The sequence below is a fragment of the Miscanthus floridulus genome, unplaced genomic scaffold (assembly GCF_019320115.1).
Source record: "Miscanthus floridulus cultivar M001 unplaced genomic scaffold, ASM1932011v1 os_1462_1_2, whole genome shotgun sequence".
Lineage (NCBI taxonomy): Eukaryota > Viridiplantae > Streptophyta > Magnoliopsida > Poales > Poaceae > Miscanthus > Miscanthus floridulus.
The window spans coordinates 7,262-27,396 of record NW_027097736.1 but is presented as its reverse complement, the minus strand read 5'-3'; the positions used below and the strand labels follow the sequence as shown (position 1 = coordinate 27,396).

Genomic DNA, 20,135 nt, shown 5'->3' with positions numbered 1-20,135 from the left:
TCATGTACAGAATGATTTGATCCCAATGATCATACGTAATAAATTATCCAATTGACCATGTTAGAATGATTTGGCTGATCATAAGTAATCAATCATCCAAATAGTTCTGAACTATTTGAGTTGCAGAGTTGTTCAAATTGGTTGTGTACGTAACAAATAACATCACCCGCTGAGAAGAAAAACAACTTCGCACACTCATATTAGGCAACATGTACAATGACTTCAGTGCTTCCACGATTAAAAGGAGTACACAGCGAAAGCAATTTTTTTTTGTAACAATTAACCTACTACAGGAAAAGCCATTGGGACATGACCAGCAAACAGTGACATATATTGCAAGATATTGGCCCCGTTCGGATGGTATGGTTCCGAAGGAATTTGGATGGTTTGGAGGAATTCTGGAGGAATTTGTGAGAGGAAAACACTGTTTCAGGTGAAAAAAGAAGCGGATCAAGCCGGGTTTAAAGGGCACACGAACGGGGCCATAGAGTAATCCTTGATCAAAGAAGTATCCTAATTCATCACATGCTGACATGCACAAACTATTACAAGGTAACTACCATATCTCCGCGGAAGAAACACCATTATTTTTTAAAGAAGCAACTCTTTTTTATTTTTCTCTGAATAAGCATAGATGCATATTAGGGTTAAATAACATGGAGGTGAGAAAAACTACAGCATATCTACAGTTACAGGCCAAACAGTGCTTAACAGCCTGCAGTAGTTACCAAACAAGGCCTTTGATTCTGGAAAAATGAATACTGTCACCTCAGAATAATATCTGCTCCAAACATCTTCATTAACTTTGAAAAAATCGAATACCTCAGCAGCCATTGCTCCCAGAATTTGAGCCAAATGCAGCTATTAGAATTCGAGCAACGAGCAATGGCCATCATGGAACCATATCCTGGCGTTACTTTGATGCCAATATACAAAAAAATAAAATCACTATAAGAAGATAGCAGAAGATGATTGTGTAAACTCAGCTACCCAGCTTGAAGGCGTCCACAAAAAGGCCCAGGCATACACCGGCTTTCCAGTAGTTCACCATTGAAATCAAAGACTGAAACCTACCAGGAGGCCTGGTAATTGGTTTTCTGTACATGAGCATGCCAATTCCCTCAATGGCAGCCACTATAACACCAGCAACAAGAACATCCCAGTCACCGGTTTGCCCTAGTATTGTTGCCAAGGCATTGGCTGTGTAAAAACCAAGGAGGACAAGGAATATCTTTGTTGGTGAATTCGTTCTGGCAGAGTTCAGCTTGTCAAGTAGCTCCCTTGCAGCAGCTTGGATGAGTCTTCCCAGTCTAGTCCTACCAAGAAAACCACTGTCCTCATCAAAGTCTTGGCCATCAGTGTTAGATGGCCCACCAGTCTCCAAGGCAAAAGTTGGCCTCCATCTGCAGTTTTTCATCTGGTACCTAGGATAAAGTAGAGGTACGAAACCATTGTACTAATGCTTCTCAGGGGTAGAGAAAAAATTCTCCACAAGAATGTGATAAAAAAAGGGAACCATATATTCTTGTCTCAAGCTAATTTATAAACCTTTGGTGCTTAAGCTAACAAGCTGATAAAGTGAAAATAAACTGAGTAGGTAACAGTAGGTCACAATTGATGAAAACTAAACTGATACTTTGTCAAAGCTGCGTCACAGTTTGTGATTCAAGCAAACTTTGATGACTTTTAACACGAATGCATAAAAAGACTATTTAATTGGCAATGTGAAAATAATACCACTAAACCTTGAGTTGCGCTTCCATGCTTTAGATATCCTTCAAAATAAATTCTAGACATTGATGATTTGATTAAAAGTTGTAGTTGTTGCAAATAAGAAAACCAAAATGCATCAATGTTTTTCATCCTTGTGGTCGAAATTGCATCCCCCAAAGCATATATTGTTTAGAAATAAGTTGCTTCTACTATTTTCATTTTCTTTATCTAAAACTGTTTTAAGCATGTAATAGCTACCGGTGGTGGAGTTGGGGGGCCAATCAAACTTGAGGCACTAAAGGGGAATAGATTAGAAATTCATCCGCACCTAAGTGGTGGAATTAAGTGTTTAACAAACTTTATAGGTTAAAGGGGGCCATGGCCCACCTTGGTCTACACAAAGCTCCACCCCTGGTAGCAAACAAACTAACCACCAAAAAAATCCATAAAAGAAGGCAAGACTGCCTATCACTGTAATCTAGATTTCATAATGCTTTACTTCTTGACATTTTCTTAATGCAGGTTTATGAATGCCATCAATTTTATTTGTTTTGTTAACTATGGTCAACCTAAAAGGAATTTCTTATGAAGGTTTATGTGATTTCGCTGGCCGATTTTCATAATATGGAGTAAAATACCAAGCTTAGGTCAAAAACCCAAAATAAATGGCAAGTCACCATTTGACACAAGGTGCTAATAATAAATCAAGATGCCCACTGAAAATTGCTACCCTGATGCTCTAAAACTTCAACTATCATCTAAAGTACAGAGTCATTTTGTAGAAAATATTTGAAAGTGTGCGAAAACTTTCTTCTTGCTGTTGCTGCCCTTTATGACCTCCAAGTTCTTCCAGTAAACAATACAGTTGGTGATATGAAACAGCCAAATTAGTGCAATGAGCTTATCAAATTTGCAGAGGTCATCATCTGCGAAACTTGTTTACTCCCCAACTGGATAGTCTTTTTCTGCTTCGTTTGGTGAGATGTTGGTGCTTGTAGACCCTTTTTTTTATGGGAGTGCTTGTAGACTTCTGTTTCATGTAATCGGGTTTGTAGAGGCTTGGGTATGTAAAACACCTTCAATGTTTTCTTTTGTAAGCTGGTAATCCCTGCAGACATATTGTGTTGCTTTCTATATACAATAGCAAAATCTATGTACCAAAAACGACTTATAATTTGGAACGAAGGGAGTATAAAGCAGGACCAAAAGGTCTTTGGTCTAAAAATTTACAGAGGTCACATAAATTTTCAGGTGTGTTTTCTATAAACAAATTGGTCAAATCATGGGACTACTAGTTGGGTGTGGCATCAAATCGAATTTGTGATGGGGACATAGAAATCGAGCTAAAGTTCAGTAACCACTGTTTAGAGAGCACATGCATGAGGAGAAGTGGCGAGAGCTCACCCAAGAGCCCCTCCGCTCTTCTCCTTGGTCGGTCGCAGGAAGCATGCCCGGCGGATGGGGGCGCAGCACCGGCCCCCCGCGCCCGCGGAGCCGCCGCCCCCACACACCACACCGGCCAGAGCCCACGGCGGGCAGGGAGGGGCCCCGCACCGTAGCGGCATGAGCGGTCAGCCGGACGAGGCGAGGCGGCTGGAGGAGGTGCGCGAGCGCAACGACGATGAGGGGATGAACAAGCTTACAAGCCCACTCACACACCTGCCCAGACCCAGTGGGCAGTGGCGTCAAGGATGAGGGGGCCTCGCCTTCACGGCTTCACCGTTCCGGCGGCTTCCGGGGATGAGCCAGACGAAGGTGGACTATTGGGCTGGCTGTAGACGGCCCATGACGGAGATGGTCCTCTTCAGTATATGGGCCAGTGTATGACTGAGTTTTTTTAGATAGAATAATATGTATGACTGAGTTGATGTGCTCTCAGCCTTCTTTGTCTACATCTTCGATAGCTTTCTCCCTCACTCGTCTCCATCTCCGTCGGGCTTAAAAGAGAAGGGGCTTCGGGGAGGCAGTCCGACAGGCGGAGGGGACATCGGAGGGGGGCAATTAAGGTCTTGGCGGCGGTGGTGGCTAGGCCAGATCAGGCCGAGGGCATCATGGTGGTGCTCGCCGGCGAACATGGCCATAGGCGGTGGGAGTGGGGGGAGCAGAAGGAGGAGGCCGCGGCGGGCGTGATAGGGTCTCGTAGGAGCTTCGACGAGACCCTACCGCGCCATGGCGGGGGTGGTGAAAGCTCTAGTTTGGTTTTGGTGAATTAATGAAACCCTAAGTGCTAACCTAGTTTATCAATTGATCATAAGATAGGTAGCACACTCCAAGTGGTGAAGCAAATGAAGATCATAGCATGATGAAGATGATGCCATGGTGATGATCAAGTGCTTGGACTTCGAAAGAAGAAAGAGAAAAACAAAAAGCTCAAGGCAAAGATATAAATCATAGGAGCTATTTTATTTTGGTGATCGAGACACTTAGAGAGTGTGATCACATTTAGGTTTGATAGCCGTACTATTAAGAGGGATGAAACTCGTATCGGAATACGGTTATCAAAGTGCCACTAGATGCTCTAACTCATTGCATATGCATTTAGGATCTAGTGGAATGCTAACACCCTTGAAAATGTTTGTGAAAATATGCTAACATATGTGCACAAGGTGATACACTTGGTGGTTGGCACATTTGAGCAAGGGTGAAAAAGTTAGAGGTGAAAAGGAGTAAGTGTCGCTGGTTATACAGTGACCAAACGCTGGCCTCTGGGGGACCAGCGCGTCCGGTCATATGTAGCAGTGAAGACGCCAGCGTCGGTCAACTGACCGGACACTGGGTCGCTCAGCGACCGAACGCTGGAGGCAGAGTCCGGTCGTGTTGTCGGGCAACGCAGAGAGGCTAGGGTATCTCACCGGACGCTGGCAGGGTCCGGTCAAGCATGACCGGACGCATGCGGTCGAAAAAGTCGCTTCTGGAACCTTATTGGAAACGACCGGACGCTGGAGACTCAGCGTCCGGTCAGTTCAGCGGCTGCGTCCGGTCAACGGCAGACCATTGAGATCAGACGACTCCTGTTGAACGTAGAGGGACACGTGGTCGTCATCGGGCGACCGAACGCTGGGTCCAGCGTCCGGTCAGTCTGACTAGAGCGTCCGATCACCCCGATCAGTGTCCAGTGAAGGGGTACAACGGCTCTATTTCGTGGGGGCTTCTATTTAAGCCCCATGGCCGGTTCAAGCTCACTCTCTTCGCCATTTGCATTGACATAGCAACCTTGTGAGCTTAGCCAAAGCCCTCCCACTCATCTCCATCATTGATTTATCATCATAGTGAGATTGTGAGTAAATTCAAGTGCATTGCTTGAGTGATTGCATCTAGAGGACAAAGACTACTCAAATAAGTTCTTGAGATGTTTACCCGCAAGATTTGTCATGTTGGTCACCTTGCTACTGAGGACTGGTTTGAACACAATGACACCAAACCAAATCTTGGGAGATATTATGACCGATGATGCTTATAGAGATGATGATGAGAAGGAAGAGAAGAAGGAGAAGAAAGATGAGAAGAAGGATGACAAGAAGAAGAGCGTGGCATTCAAGGCCACATCATCCAAGGGCAAAGCAAAGCAAAAAACATCAAGTGAAGATGATGATTCATGGGATGATGATGATGATGAGAAGATGGCTCTATTTGTCAAGAGATTTAGCAAGTTCATAGTGAAGAAGGGCTACCATGCTAGAAAGAAGAAGCATTTATCTAAGAACAAGGAAGAGTCAATGCGGTGCTTCAAATGTGGAAGCAAAGATCATCTTGTTGCTCAATGCCCATACAATAGCGACAATGATGATGACAACAACAAGAACAAGAAGAAGGACAAGAAGGAAAAGAAAAAGAAGAAGGACAAGATAGCCTTCAAGAAGAAGAGAGGCTACGGTATCTCACCGGACGCTGGCAGGGTCCGGTCAAGCATGACCGGACGCATGCGGTCGAAAAAGTCGCTTCTAGAAGCGTCCGGTCGTTTCCAATAAGGTTCCAGAAGCGACTTTTTCGACCGCATGCGTCCGGTCATGCTTGACCGGACCCTGCCAGCATCCGGTGAGATACCCTAGCCTCTCTGCGTTGCCCGACAACACGACCGGACTCTGCCTCCAGCGTCCGGTCGCTGAGCGACCCAGCGTCCGGTCAGTTGACCGACGCTGGCGTCTTCACTGCTACACATGAGCGAACGCGCTGGTCCCCCAGAGGCCAGCGTCTGGTCACTGTATAACCAGCGACACTTACTCCTTTTCACCTCTAACTTCTTCACCCTTGCTCAAATGTGCCAACCACCAAGTGTATCACCTTGTGCACATGTGTTAGCATATTTTCACAAACATTTTCAAGGGTATTAGCATTCCACTAGATCCTAAATGCATATGCAATGAGTTAGAGCATCTAGTGGCACTTTGATAACCGTATTCCGATACGAGTTTCATCCCTCTTAATAGTACGGCTATCAAACCTAAATGTGATCACACTCTCTAAGTGTCTCGATCATCAAAACAAAATAGCTCCTATGATTTATATCTTTGCCTTGAGCTTTTTGTTTTTCTCTTTCTTCTTTTCAAGTCCAAGCACTTGATCATCACCATGGCATCATCTTCATCATGCTATGATCTTCATTTGCTTCACCACTTGGAGTGTGCTACCTATCTCATGATCAATTGATAAACTAGGTTAGCACTTATGGTTTTATCAATTCACCAAAACCAAACTAGAGCTTTCACCGCCCCCGCCATGGCGCGGTAGGGTCTCGTCGGAGCTCCTACGAAACCCTATCACGCCCGCTGCGGCCTCCTCCTTCCGCTCCCCCCACTCCCACCGCCTATGGCCATGTTCGTCGGCGAGCACCACCATGATGCCCCCGGCCCGATCTGGCCTAGCCACCACCGCCGCCAAGACCTTAATTGCCCCCCCCCCCTCCGATGTCCCCACCGCCTGTCGGACTGCCTCCCCGAAGCCCCTTCTCTTCTAAGCCCGACGGAGATGGAGAAGAGTGAGGGAGAAAGCTATCGAAGATGTAGACAAAGAAGGCTGAGAGCACATCAACTCAGTCATACATATTATTCTATCTAAAAAAACTCAGTCATACACTGGCCCATATACTGAAGAGGACCATCTCCGTCATGGGCCGTCTACAGCCAGCCCAATAGTCCACCTTCGTCTGGCTCATCCCCGGAAGCCGCCGGAACGGTGAAGCCGTGAAGGCGAAGCCCCCTCATCCTCGACGCCACTGCCCACTAGGTCTGGGCAGGTGTGTGAGTGGGCTTGTAAGCTTGTTCATCCCCTCGTCGTCGTCGCGCTCACGCACCTCCTCCAGCCGCCTCGCCTCGTCCGCTGACCGCTGGGGCTTGGACACGGAGCAGCAGCGCCCCCGCTCATGCCGCTGCGGCGCGGGGCCCCTCCCTGCCCGCCGCGGGCTCTGGCCGGTGTGGTGTGTGGGGGCGGCGGCTCCGCGGGCGCGGGGGGCCGGTGCTGCGCCCCCATCCGCCGGGCATGCTTCCTGCGACCGACCAAGGAGAAGAGCGGAGGGGCTCTCGGGTGAGCTCTCGCCACTTCTCCTCATGCATGTGCTCTCTAAACAGTGGTTGCTGAACTTTAGCTCGATTTCTATGTCCCCATCACAAATTCGATTTGATGCCACACCCAACTAGTAGTCCCATGATTTGACCAATTTGTTTATAGAAAACACACCTGAAAATTTATGTGACCTCTGTAAATTTTTAGACCAAAGACCTTTTGGTCCTGCTTTATACTCCCTTCGTTACAAATTATAAGTCGTTTTTGGTACATAGATTTTGCTATTGTATATAGAAAGCAACACAATATGTCTGCCGGGATTACCAGCTTACAAAAGAAAACATTGAAGGTGTTTTACATACCCAAGCCTCTACAAACCCGATTACATAGAAACAGAAATCTACAAGCACTCCCATAAAAAAAAGGGTCTACAAGCACCACCATCTCACCAAACGAAGCAGAAAAAGACTATCCAGGTGGGGAGTAAACAAGTTTCGCAGATGATGACCTCTGCAAATTTGATAAGCTCATTGCACTAATATGGCTGTTTCATATCAACAACTGTTTGTTTACTGGAAGAACTTGGAGGTCATAAAGGGCAGCAACAATAAGAAGAAAGTTTTCTCACACTTCCAAATATTTTCTACAAAATGACTCTGTACTTTAGATGATAGTTGAAGTTTTAGAGCATCAGGGTAGCAATTTTCAGTGGGCATCTTGATTTATTATTAGCACATTGTGTCAAAGGGTGACTTGTTATTTATTTTGAGTTTTTGACCTAAGCTTGGTATTATACTCCATATTATGAAAATCGGCCAGCGAAATCACATAAACCTTCATAAGAAATTCCTTTTAGCCCCTATAGATGATGAGTAATAGAATAGCCTTTGCAGGGTCATTCCCCTTAAACACGGACACGGTACCAAAAAAGGAATAGGGGCAACTATATATTTGACGAGACACAAACATAGGAACACCAATATATACGTATGCAAATGCAGGATAACCGTTCCTATAGGAAAATAAAGAGAGAAAGAACAACAAAACAAATGAAGCAGAAGGTGGTAATCTGATATAAAAACTGAGTCAATAAAGAGACACTACTTTTGTTAGAGTATGACAGGGGCCTATTGGGCCTGGGCTGGATGTATAGCCCATTAGTGTTAGGGTTAATTAGAGATAAGGGTCGCTTGCTTAGGAGTCAAGTAAACCTCTCTATATAAGGAGAGATGTATCAATCTATTTAAAGCAAGAATTAAGAAAAAAATCCCTTCCCTCTTGCCCGGCCGTGGGCAAACGCCCCGCGGCCGGCTCTCTCTCACCCTCGCAACCCTAGCCGTGAACAGTACGCGTGGTACTGTAGCACGCTAGCCGCCGTCGCTCCCTCGACTCTCTACTCTCAATCCTAGCAGCCACGTAACAATCTGGTATCAGAGATCTCTGGTTCGATCATGTCCACCCACTGCCACCAGCGTCCCTGCCGCTGTCCGCGGTTTCCACGTCGGCCAGGGTGCCGCAATCCTCGCTGCAGATGGCCGCGGGTGCGTCGTCCTCCGCCGTGGGCGTCATGACGAACGAGCAGTTGACGGCGGCTGTCCTTGACCACGGCAAGATGGTGGCCGGGATTCATGGGTTCCTGCTGGGGCCGCAGCCGAACCCGCCGCCGACGTCCCAGCAGCAGCTGCTGCCGCCGCCGCCGCCGTCCCTGCCGTCTTCTCCGCAGATGCTGCCGATCTCGTACCAGTATGGGATGCCCTACGACGGGACTGCGACGACCTCGTTCCCAGTCGCGCCGACGCCGCTGTTCCAGGACGTGCAGGCAACCGCCCCGATTCCCATCCACCAGCTGTGGATGCCGCCCTCTCCTTCGCCGATCCCGTCTTCTGCTATGGCATCGACGATAGGGCCGGTGTACACGATGGCAAGCACCACGGCGGCCACGACGACGGTCGCTCCAGCGCCCACCACCGGCGCTGTTGTCCTTTCCGGTGGGCCGAGCCTCTAGCACCCATTCACCGATGGCATCTTCTATAGGGGCGCCGGCGTCCAGCAGATCCAAGACGCGGGCGACAAGTCGCGGCAGATCAACCAGCCGACGGACATCGCGATGGAGCCGGCGGGGAAGATGCTTACACATCAGGTGTCGGCGGTTTCCCTTCTCCGTCGAAAGCCATCCGCTCTTCTTTATGCGGTGCAGACCAGCATCCGTCCGGCGGGGCGAAGGCATGGTGTCACCGGCGGGAGCGCACTGCCTAGCACCGCCGCTTTCCGCCACCGACCACCGCGAGGGCGCCTTCGCAGGCCGTTGTTGTGACTAATTCTAGGTGGCCATATACATGCACCCCTTTCGTCAAGATGGTGTCCATGGGATCCAGGTGGTTGTCTACGTGCAGCTTATGCGTCGGGCTGGTGTCCGCCATCAATTGAAGAGGCTGCAAAAATAAAGAGTTCACATCTATTTTTGGTTGATAATAATAAAATAAGCCGAGATGTAAAAGGCTTGTTTTTTAAGTGATAGGTTTGTGTCGAGACATCGTTATAAGTTGGTTAGGTTGCAGCTCGAGGACGAGCTGCATGTCTAGGTGGGGTGTAGTGTTAGAGTATGGCAGGGTCCTATTGGACCTGGGCTAGATGTATAGCCCATTAGTGTTAGGGTTAATTAGAGATCAGAGTCGCTTGCTTAGGAGTCAAGTAAACCTCTCTATATAAGGAGAGGAGATGTATCAATCTATTTAAAGCAAGAATTAAGAAGGAAATCCCTTTCCTCTTGCCCGGCCGTGGGGAAACGCCCCGCGGGCGGCTCTCTCTCACCCTCGCAACCCTAGACGTGAACAGTACCCGCGGTACTGTAGCGCCACGGGTATTGTAGCACGCTAGCCGCCGTCGCTCCCTCGACTCTCTCCTCTCAATCCTAGCAGCCACGTAACAACTTTTCAGGAAAGAAACATTAGAAAACTGAACAGATACAACAGAATTTGCAAAAGCAAAATGAAACAAAAAAAAAACACAACTGCAAACCCATTCAGTTAGGTAACAGAGACTAATTGCACCATGAAGCTTTCATAATTTATATTGGTATATGGTAATAACTCATGATAATTGATTCACTGTCTTACATAAATTGGAATTTGGAACACACCTGCAGAGGATAAGCTCCGGTATCCATCCCATTTGTTGGAGTTTATTAGAAACGCTGATTGCGTCAGCTCTCCCAGCCTTGCTTAGAGGTCTGTTATGATCTGACATCAGGACACATATTTGGGCCAGCAACCACAAAGGAAAACACATTTGGGTCAGATCATAACAGCACTATACCACTACATTCAATCAATTAGTCTAAAACGCAGAGCTAGAGGCAACAGCTACAACATGTTAGTAGAAACGGCAAACAAGCACCACCATTCCTCTGCATCCAATGCTCCTTCTTATCCAGTTTGCAGTGCAGGGTAAATTAAATCGACACACGGGGACTCTTGGACGCCGCCGTTTGAACATACCTCTGGTGGAGCGGCCTCGGGCGGTGCTCTCCCCGTGGCGGAGGAGGATGAGGCGACGGCGCGGCGTCGCAGAGGGCGCGCCCAAGACAGCCGGCTCCGCGGCGGCCGCCGGCGCATCGACGGAGACGGAGACAGAGCGCGCGACGGCCGGAGGCGGGCGGCAGGCGGCCGGCGTGCGGGGCGAGGAGAGCAGGCCGCGCGGCGGGGCCGAGGAGGGCGGCGAGGAGCAGCGGGAGAGCAGCGCGGGAAGAGGAGGAGCTGGAGCTGGAGCTCTCATCTTCGGGTGGCTATGGGTTGGGTTGCTAACAGTGTCATGGGATGCTTGCTACAAGAGGGAGGGAGAAACCGAGAAAGGATAGGTGACGTTGCTCGCCTACTTGTTGTTTCTACCAGCCGCTTGTGCGTCCTAGATTATGCTAATTTCTTACTCTTTTGTATTTTGAAATTGAATTTGTTCGTGCACTCTAATGATAAACAGGATCATGTAATAATAATAATCTATAAACATAATGAAAAGGGAAATGCTTTGGCCCTGTTTGCTGTGGCTTGCAGCTGCAGTAGGTCTCTTCTACAGTATTGTGCAGTTCAGAAGTTGCAGCAGCAGCTGCCGGCTGCAGCGAACGGGCTGTTCATATACAACCCAGTGAACCCACTCGTAGCACCTAAATCTATCTGTAAACATAATGAGGAGAGAAATGCTTCATGTACAGAATGATTTGATCCCAATGATCATACGTAATAAATTATCCAATTGACCATGTTAGAATGATTTGGCTGATCATAAGTAATCAATCATCCAAATGTTCTGAACTATTTGAGTTGCAGAGTTGTTCAAATTGGTTGTGTACGTAACAAATAACATCACCCGCTGAGAAGGAAAACAACTTCGCACACTCATATTAGGCAACATGTACAATGACTTCAGTGCTTCCACGATTAAAAGGAGTACACAGCGAAAGCAATTTTTTTTTGTAACAATTAACCTACTACAGGAAAAGCCATTGGGACATGACCAGCAAACAGTGACATATATTGCAAGATATTGGCCCCGTTCGGATGGTATGGTTCCGGAGGAATTTGGATGGTTTGGAGGAATTCTAGAGGAATTTGTGAGAGGAAAACACTGTTTCAGGTGAAAAAAGAAGCGGATCAAGCCGGGTTTAAGGGCACACGAACGGGGCCATAGAGTAATCCTTGATCAAAGAAGTATCCTAATTCATCACATGCTGACATGCACAAACTATTACAAGGTAACTACCATATCTCCGCGGAAGAAACACCATTATTTTTTAAAGAAGCAACTCTTTTTTATTTTTCTCTGAATAAGCATAGATGCATATTAGGGTTAAATAACATGGAGGTGAGAAAAACTACAGCATATCTACAGTTACAGGCCAAACAGTGCTTAACAGCCTGCAGTAGTTACCAAACAAGGCCTTTGATTCTGGAAAAATGAATACTGTCACCTCAGAATAATATCTGCTCCAAACATCTTCATTAACTTTGAAAAAATCGAATACCTCAGCAGCCATTGCTCCCAGAATTTGAGCCAAATGCAGCTATTAGAATTCGAGCAACGAGCAATGGCCATCATGGAACCATATCCTGGCGTTACTTTGATGCCAATATACCAAAAAATAAAATCACTATAAGAAGATAGCAGAAGATGATTGTGTAAACTCAGCTACCCAGCTTGAAGGCGTCCACAAAAAGGCCCAGGCATACACCGGCTTTCCAGTAGTTCACCATTGAAATCAAAGACTGAAACCTACCAGGAGGCCTGGTAATTGGTTTTCTGTACATGAGCATGCCAATTCCCTCAATGGCAGCCACTATAACACCAGCAACAAGAACATCCCAGTCACCGGTTTGCCCTAGTATTGTTGCCAAGGCATTGGCTGTGTAAAAACCAAGGAGGACAAGGAATATCTTTGTTGGTGAATTCGTTCTGGCAGAGTTCAGCTTGTCAAGTAGCTCCCTTGCAGCAGCTTGGATGAGTCTTCCCAGTCTAGTCCTACCAAGAAAACCACTGTCCTCATCAAAGTCTTGGCCATCAGTGTTAGATGGCCCACCAGTCTCCAAGGCAAAAGTTGGCCTCCATCTGCAGTTTTTCATCTGGTACCTAGGATAAAGTAGAGGTACGAAACCATTGTACTAATGCTTCTCAGGGGTAGAGAAAAAATTCTCCACAAGAATGTGATAAAAAAAGGGAACCATATATTCTTGTCTCAAGCTAATTTATAAACCTTTGGTGCTTAAGCTAACAAGCTGATAAAGTGAAAATAAACTGAGTAGGTAACAGTAGGTCACAATTGATGAAAACTAAACTGATACTTTGTCAAAGCTGCGTCACAGTTTGTGATTCAAGCAAACTTTGATGACTTTTAACACGAATGCATAAAAAGACTATTTAATTGGCAATGTGAAAATAATACCACTAAACCTTGAGTTGCGCTTCCATGCTTTAGATATCCTTCAAAATAAATTCTAGACATTGATGATTTGATTAAAAGTTGTAGTTGTTGCAAATAAGAAAACCAAAATGCATCAATGTTTTTCATCCTTGTGGTCGAAATTGCATCCCCCCAAAGCATATATTGTTTAGAAATAAGTTGCTTCTACTATTTTCATTTTCTTTATCTAAAACTGTTTTAAGCATGTAATAGCTACCGGTGGTGGAGTTGGGGGGCCAATCAAACTTGAGGCACTAAAGGGGAATAGATTAGAAATTCATCCGCACCTAAGTGGTGGAATTAAGTGTTTAACAAACTTTATAGGTTAAAGGGGGCCATGGCCCACCTTGGTCTACACAAAGCTCCACCCCTGGTAGCAAACAAACTAACCACCAAAAAAATCCATAAAAGAAGGCAAGACTGCCTATCACTGTAATCTAGATTTCATAATGCTTTACTTCTTGACATTTTCTTAATGCAGGTTTATGAATGCCATCAATTTTATTTGTTTTGTTAACTATGGTCAACCTAAAAGGAATTTCTTATGAAGGTTTATGTGATTTCGCTGGCCGATTTTCATAATATGGAGTAAAATACCAAGCTTAGGTCAAAAACCCAAAATAAATGGCAAGTCACCATTTGACACAAGGTGCTAATAATAAATCAAGATGCCCACTGAAAATTGCTACCCTGATGCTCTAAAACTTCAACTATCATCTAAAGTACAGAGTCATTTTGTAGAAAATATTTGGAAGTGTGCGAAAACTTTCTTCTTGCTGTTGCTGCCCTTTATGACCTCCAAGTTCTTCCAGTAAACAATACAGTTGGTGATATGAAACAGCCATATTAGTGCAATGAGCTTATCAAATTTGCAGAGGTCATCATCTGCGAAACTTGTTTACTCCCCAACTGGATAGTCTTTTTCTGCTTCGTTTGGTGAGATGTTGGTGCTTGTAGACCCTTTTTTTTATGGGAGTGCTTGTAGACTTCTGTTTCATGTAATCGGGTTTGTAGAGGCTTGGGTATGTAAAACACCTTCAATATTTTCTTTTGTAAGCTGGTAATCCCTGCAGACATATTGTGTTGCTTTCTATATACAATAGCAAAATCTATGTACCAAAAACGACTTATAATTTGGAACGAAGGGAGTATAAAGCAGGACCAAAAGGTCTTTGGTCTAAAAATTTACAGAGGTCACATAAATTTTCAGGTGTGTTTTCTATAAACAAATTGGTCAAATCATGGGACTACTAGTTGGGTGTGGCATCAAATCGAATTTGTGATGGGGACATAGAAATCGAGCTAAAGTTCAGCAACCACTGTTTAGAGAGCACATGCATGAGGAGAAGTGGCGAGAGCTCACCCGAGAGCCCCTCCGCTCTTCTCCTTGGTCGGTCGCAGGAAGCATGCCCGGCGGATGGGGGCGCAGCACCGGCCCCCCGCGCCCGCGGAGCCGCCCCCCCCACACACCACACCGGCCAGAGCCCACGGCGGGCAGGGAGGGGCCCCGCACCGTAGCGGCATGAGTGGGGGCTCTGCTGCTCCGTGTCCAAGCCCCAGCGGTCAGCGGACGAGGCGAGGCGGCTGGAGGAGGTGCGCGAGCGCAACGATGATGAGGGGATGAACAAGCTTACAAGCCCACTCACACACCTGCCCAGACCCAGTGGGCAGTGGCGTCGAGGATGAGGGGGCCTCGCCTTCACGGCTTCACCGTTCCGGCGGCTTCCGGGGATGAGCCAGACGAAGGTGGACTATTGGGCTGGCTGTAGACGGCCCATGACGGAGATGGTCCTCTTCAGTATATGGGCCAGTGTGTGACTGAGTTTTTTTAGATAGAATAATATGTATGACTGAGTTGATGTGCTCTCAGCCTTCTTTGTCTACATCTTCGATAGCTTTCTCCCTCACTCGTCTCCATCTCCGTCGGGCTTAAAAGAGAAGGGGCTTCAGGGAGGCAGTCCGACAGGCGGAGGGGACATCGGAGGGGGGCAATTAAGGTCTTGGCGGTGGTGGTGGCTAGGCCAGATCAGGCCGAGGGCATCATGGTGGTGCTCGCCGGCGAACATGGCCATAGGCGGTGGGAGTGGGGGGAGCAGAAGAAGGAGGCCGCGGCGGGCGTGATAGGGTCTCGTAGGAGCTCCGACGAGACCCTACCGCGCCATGGCGGGGGTGGTGAAAGCTCTAGTTTGGTTTTGGTAAATTGATGAAACCCTAAGTGCTAACCTAGTTTATCAATTGATCGTGAGATAGGTAGCACACTCCAAGTGGTGAAGCAAATGAAGATCATAGCATGATGAAGATGATGCCATGGTGATGATCAAGTGCTTGGACTTCGAAAGAAGAAAGAGAAAAACAAAAAGCTCAAGGCAAAGATATAAATCATAGGAGCTATTTGTTTTGGTGATCGAGACACTTAGAGAGTGTGATCACATTTATGTTTGATAGCCGTACTATTAAGAGGGATGAAACTCGTATCGGAATACGGTTATCAAAGTGCCATTAGATGCTCTAACTCATTGCATATGCATTTAGGATCTAGTGGAATGCTAACACCCTTGAAAATATTTGTGAAAATATGCTAACACATGTGCACAAGGTGATACACTTGGTGGTTGGCACATTTGAACAAGGGTAAAGAAGTTAGAGGTGAAAAGGAGTAAGTGTCGCTGGTTATACAGTGACCAGACACTGGCCTCTGGGGGACCAGCATGTCCGGTCATGTGTAGCAGTGAAGACACCAGCGTCGGTCAACTGGCCGGACGCTGGGTCGCTCAGCGACCGGATGCTGGAGGCAGAGTCCGGTCGTGTTGTCGGGCAACACAGAGAGGCTAGGGTATCTCACCGGACGCTGGCAGGGTCCGGTCAAGCATGACCGGACGCATGCGGTCGAAAAAGTTGCTTGTAGAACCTTATTGGAAACGACCGGACGCTGGAGACTCAGCGTCCGGTCAGTTCAGCGGCTGCGTCCGGTCAACAGCAGACCATTGAGATCAGATGACTCCTATTGAACATAGAGGGACACGTGGTCATCATCGGGTGACCGAATGCTAGGTCCAGCGTCCGGTCAGTCTGACCAGAGCGTTCCGGTCACCCCGATCAGTGTCCAGTGAAGGGGTACAACGGCTCTATTTCGTGGGGGCTTCTATTTAGGCCCCATGGCCGGTTCAAGCTCACTCTCTTGGCCATTTGCATTGACATAGCAACCTTGTGAGCTTAGCCAAAGCCCTCCCACTCATCTCCATCATTGATTCATCATCATAGTGAGATTGGGAGTGAATCTAAGTGCATTGCTTGAGTGATTGCATCTAGAGGACAAAGACTACTCAAATAAGTTCTTGAGATGTTTACCCGCAAGATTTGGCATGTTGGTCACCTTGCTAGTGAGGACCGGTTTGAACACAAGGACACCAAACCAAATCTTGGGAGATATTATGACCGATGATGCTTATAGAGATGATGATGAGAAGGAAGAGAAGAAGGAGAAGAAAGATGAGAAGAAGGATGACAAGAAGAAGAGCGTGGCATTCAAGGCCACATCATCCAAGGGCAAAGCAAAGCAAGAAACATCAAGTGAAGATGATGATTCATGGGATGATGATGATGATGAGAAGATGGCTCTATTTGTCAAGAGATTTGGCAAGTTCATAGTGAAGAAGGGCTACCATGCTAGAAAGAAAGAAGCATTCATCCAAGAACAAGGAAGAGTCAAGGAGGTGCTTCAAATGTGGAAGCAAAGATCATCTTGTTGCTCAATGCCCATACAATAGCGACAATGATTATGACAACAACAAGAACAAGAAGAAGGACAAGAAGGAAAAGAAAGAGAAGAAGGACAAGATGGCCTTCAAGAAGAAGAAGGGTGGTTCATATGTAGTCACTTGGGATAGTGATGCTTCCTCAAGTGATGATGATGATGATAGTGATGATGCCAAGACCACCAAGAAGAAGGTTCTTGCAAGCATTGCTATAAATGAGAAGCCTTCTCTCTTCGACTCTTCATCATGCTTCATGGCTAAGGCCACTAAGGTACAAACTAGTGATGATGAAAGTGATGAAGAACATGATGATGATAATAAACATAAAAATGAAAATGATAGTGATAGTGATGATGATGAGCTTACTAAAGATGAATTATTTGACATGTTAGAAGATGCTAGAGAACATTTTGACATCAAGAGAAGGGAATGCAAAAGCTTGCGTAGGAAACTAAAAGCCCTTAATCAAGCCTTTGATGAGCTCAATGCATCTCATGAGAGGCTAGAGGAAGCCCATGAGAAGCTTGGCAAGGCTCACAAAAGCTTGAAAATGCTCATTCCTCTTTGCTTGATGAGCAAACTAAAAGGAGCATGTTGAAACTTGCAATGTAGGTTTAACTTATGATATAATTGATGAATCATCATCTATGCCGATCATTGTTGCTCCCACTAACCCTTCTTGTAGCACATCCACCTCTACCTCATCTAGTAGTGATGGTCTCACTTGTGATGCCTCACTAGTGGTTGAGAATGAGAACCTCAAGAAGAAGGTCAACAAGCTCACTTAGACCTTAGCTAAGGCTTATGGTGGTGAGGATCGCTTGCTTATGTGCTTGGGTAGCCAAAGAGCTTCTCTCTACAAAGAGGGATTGGGCTATACCCCCAAAAAAGGCAAGGCGGCCTTTGCTCCTCACAAGACTAGTTTTGTGAAGAACAATGGTCGGTTTTGCACTAGTTGCAAGCAAGTTGGTTATAAAGAGCATGAATGTAAAAACAAGAGCAAAAATGCTAATGTATCCTTCATAAAGCTTGATTCATGCTATATGCTTACTAAGGGTACAAATGGTGTGAAGGCTAAGTTCATTGGCAAACCATGGATGGGCTCAAAGAAGAAAGCCATTTGGGTGCCAAAGAGCCTAATAACTAACCTTCAAGGACCCAAGTAAGTTTGGGTACCTAAAAAGAATTGATCTTCTTTTATTGGTTAATTACAAAGCCAGAGGAAGGCATTGGGTTCTTGATAGTGGGTGCACTCAACACATGACCGGTGATGCAAGAATGTTCAACTCAATCAACACCAATGGCAATGATGGTTATGATAGTATCACATTTGGTGACAATGGCAAAGGCAAGGTCAAAGGACTTGATAAGATTGCAATATCCAATGATATGAGTATATCCAATGTGTTGCTAGTAGAGAGCTTGAACTTCAATTTGCTATTCGTGGCTCAATTATGTGATCTTAGATTCAAATGCATATTTGGGGTAGATGATATAGAAATCATAAGTGTAGATGGCTCCAATTTGATCTTCAAAGGCTTTAGATATGAGAATCTATACTTGGTCGATTTCAATGCTAGTGAAGCTAGATTATCTACATGCTTGTTCACTAAGTCTAGCATGGGTTGGTTATGGCATAGAAGGCTTGGTCATGTTGGAATGAAACAATTGAATAGATTGGTTAAGCATGACTTAGTTAAAGGCTTGAAAGATGTTGTGTTTGAAAATGATAAGCTTTGTAGCTCTTGTCAAGCCAGCAAACAAGTTGGAAACACCCATCCTAAGAAAAGCATGATGAGCACTAGTAAAGCATTTGAGTTATTGCACATGGACTTGTTTGGGCCAACTCAATACACTAGCATCGGTGGTAATAAGTATGGCTTTGTGATAGTGGATGACTATACTAGATACACATGGGTATTCTTTCTAGTGGACAAAAGTGATGTATTTGCAACATTCAAATTATTTGTCAAAGACATTCACAATGAGTTTGAAACAACCATCAAGAGAGTTAGAAGTGATAATGGTAGTGAGTTCGAGAACACTTGAATTGATGAGTTATGTGATGAATTTGGAATTAGGCATCAATTCTTGGTCAAGTATACACCTCAATCAAATGGACTTGTTGAGAGGAAGAATAGAACACTCATTGATATGGCAAGGTCTATGCTTAGTGAGTACAATGTGAGTCAATCCTTTTGGGCCGAAGCTATCAACACGGCTTGCTATTGTAGCAACCACCTCTATTGTCACCGATTGAAAGAGAAGACCCCATATGAGCTCTTGAATGGTAGAAAGCCCAACGTTGCATATTTTAGAGTCTTTGGTTGCAAATGCTATATCTTGAAGAAAGGCACTAGATTGGGCAAGTTTGATAAGAAATGTGATGAAGGATTCCTACTTGGATACTCCACTACAAGCAAAACGTATAGAGTTTGGAATTTGGATAGTGGTACTCTTGAGGAAGTTCATGATGTTGAATTTGATGAAAACCAAGGGTTCACAAGTAGAGAATGAAAACTTGGAAGATGTTAGAGGCGTCAACTTTCAAATGCCATGAAGAATATCGATATTGGTGAATTGAGACCTAGGCAAGTGAATGATGATGAAGATGATCAAGTACAAGTGCTCTCTAACTCAAATGTACAAGATGATACAAATCAAGCTAGTGCAAGTGGCTTCCATGACAATGAACAAGTTCAAGTGGCTAGTACATCATCTCTACCCAATGATCAAGTAAGTACAAGCAATCAAGTTCCAATCCTCCAACCAACCAATGTTGCAAGGGATCATCCATTGGACACTATCATTGGTGATATTTCAAGAGGTGTGCAAACAAGATCAAGATTGGCATCATTTTGTGAACACTTCTTATTTTGTGTCATCCATTGAACCAAAGAAGATAGGTGAAGCATTGAAGGATGTTGATTGGGTAAATGCTATGCATGAAGAGTTGAATAACTTCACAAGAAATCAAGTATGGGAATTGGTAGAAAAGACCAAAGGGACACAATGTGATTGGAACCAAATGGGTCTTTAGAAACAAGCAAGATCAAGATGGGATAGTAGTAAGGAACAAAGCAAGATTAGTAGCACAAGGCTATACATAAGTTGAAGGTCTTGACTTGGAGAAACATATGCCCCGGTTGCTAGATTGGAAGCAATTAGAATCTTGCTAGCCTATGCTTGTTCCCACAACATCAAGCTCTATCAAATGG

At 45.6% G+C, this 20,135-nt stretch overlaps 1 protein-coding gene across 1 annotated transcript; it reads right to left on the bottom strand.

The window, feature by feature from the left end:
* Positions 1-529: 529 nt before the first annotated feature.
* LOC136534068 (ycf20-like protein) lies at positions 530-11,101 on the bottom strand. Its single transcript, XM_066526549.1, has 3 exons — positions 10,710-11,101; positions 10,352-10,451; positions 530-1,424 (listed from the first exon to the last, which is right to left on the bottom strand). The coding sequence occupies exons 1-3, from the start codon at positions 10,984-10,986 to the stop codon at positions 983-985; spliced, it is 819 nt and encodes a 272-aa protein (XP_066382646.1). The 5' UTR covers positions 10,987-11,101; the 3' UTR covers positions 530-982.
* Positions 11,102-20,135: the final 9,034 nt, after the last annotated feature.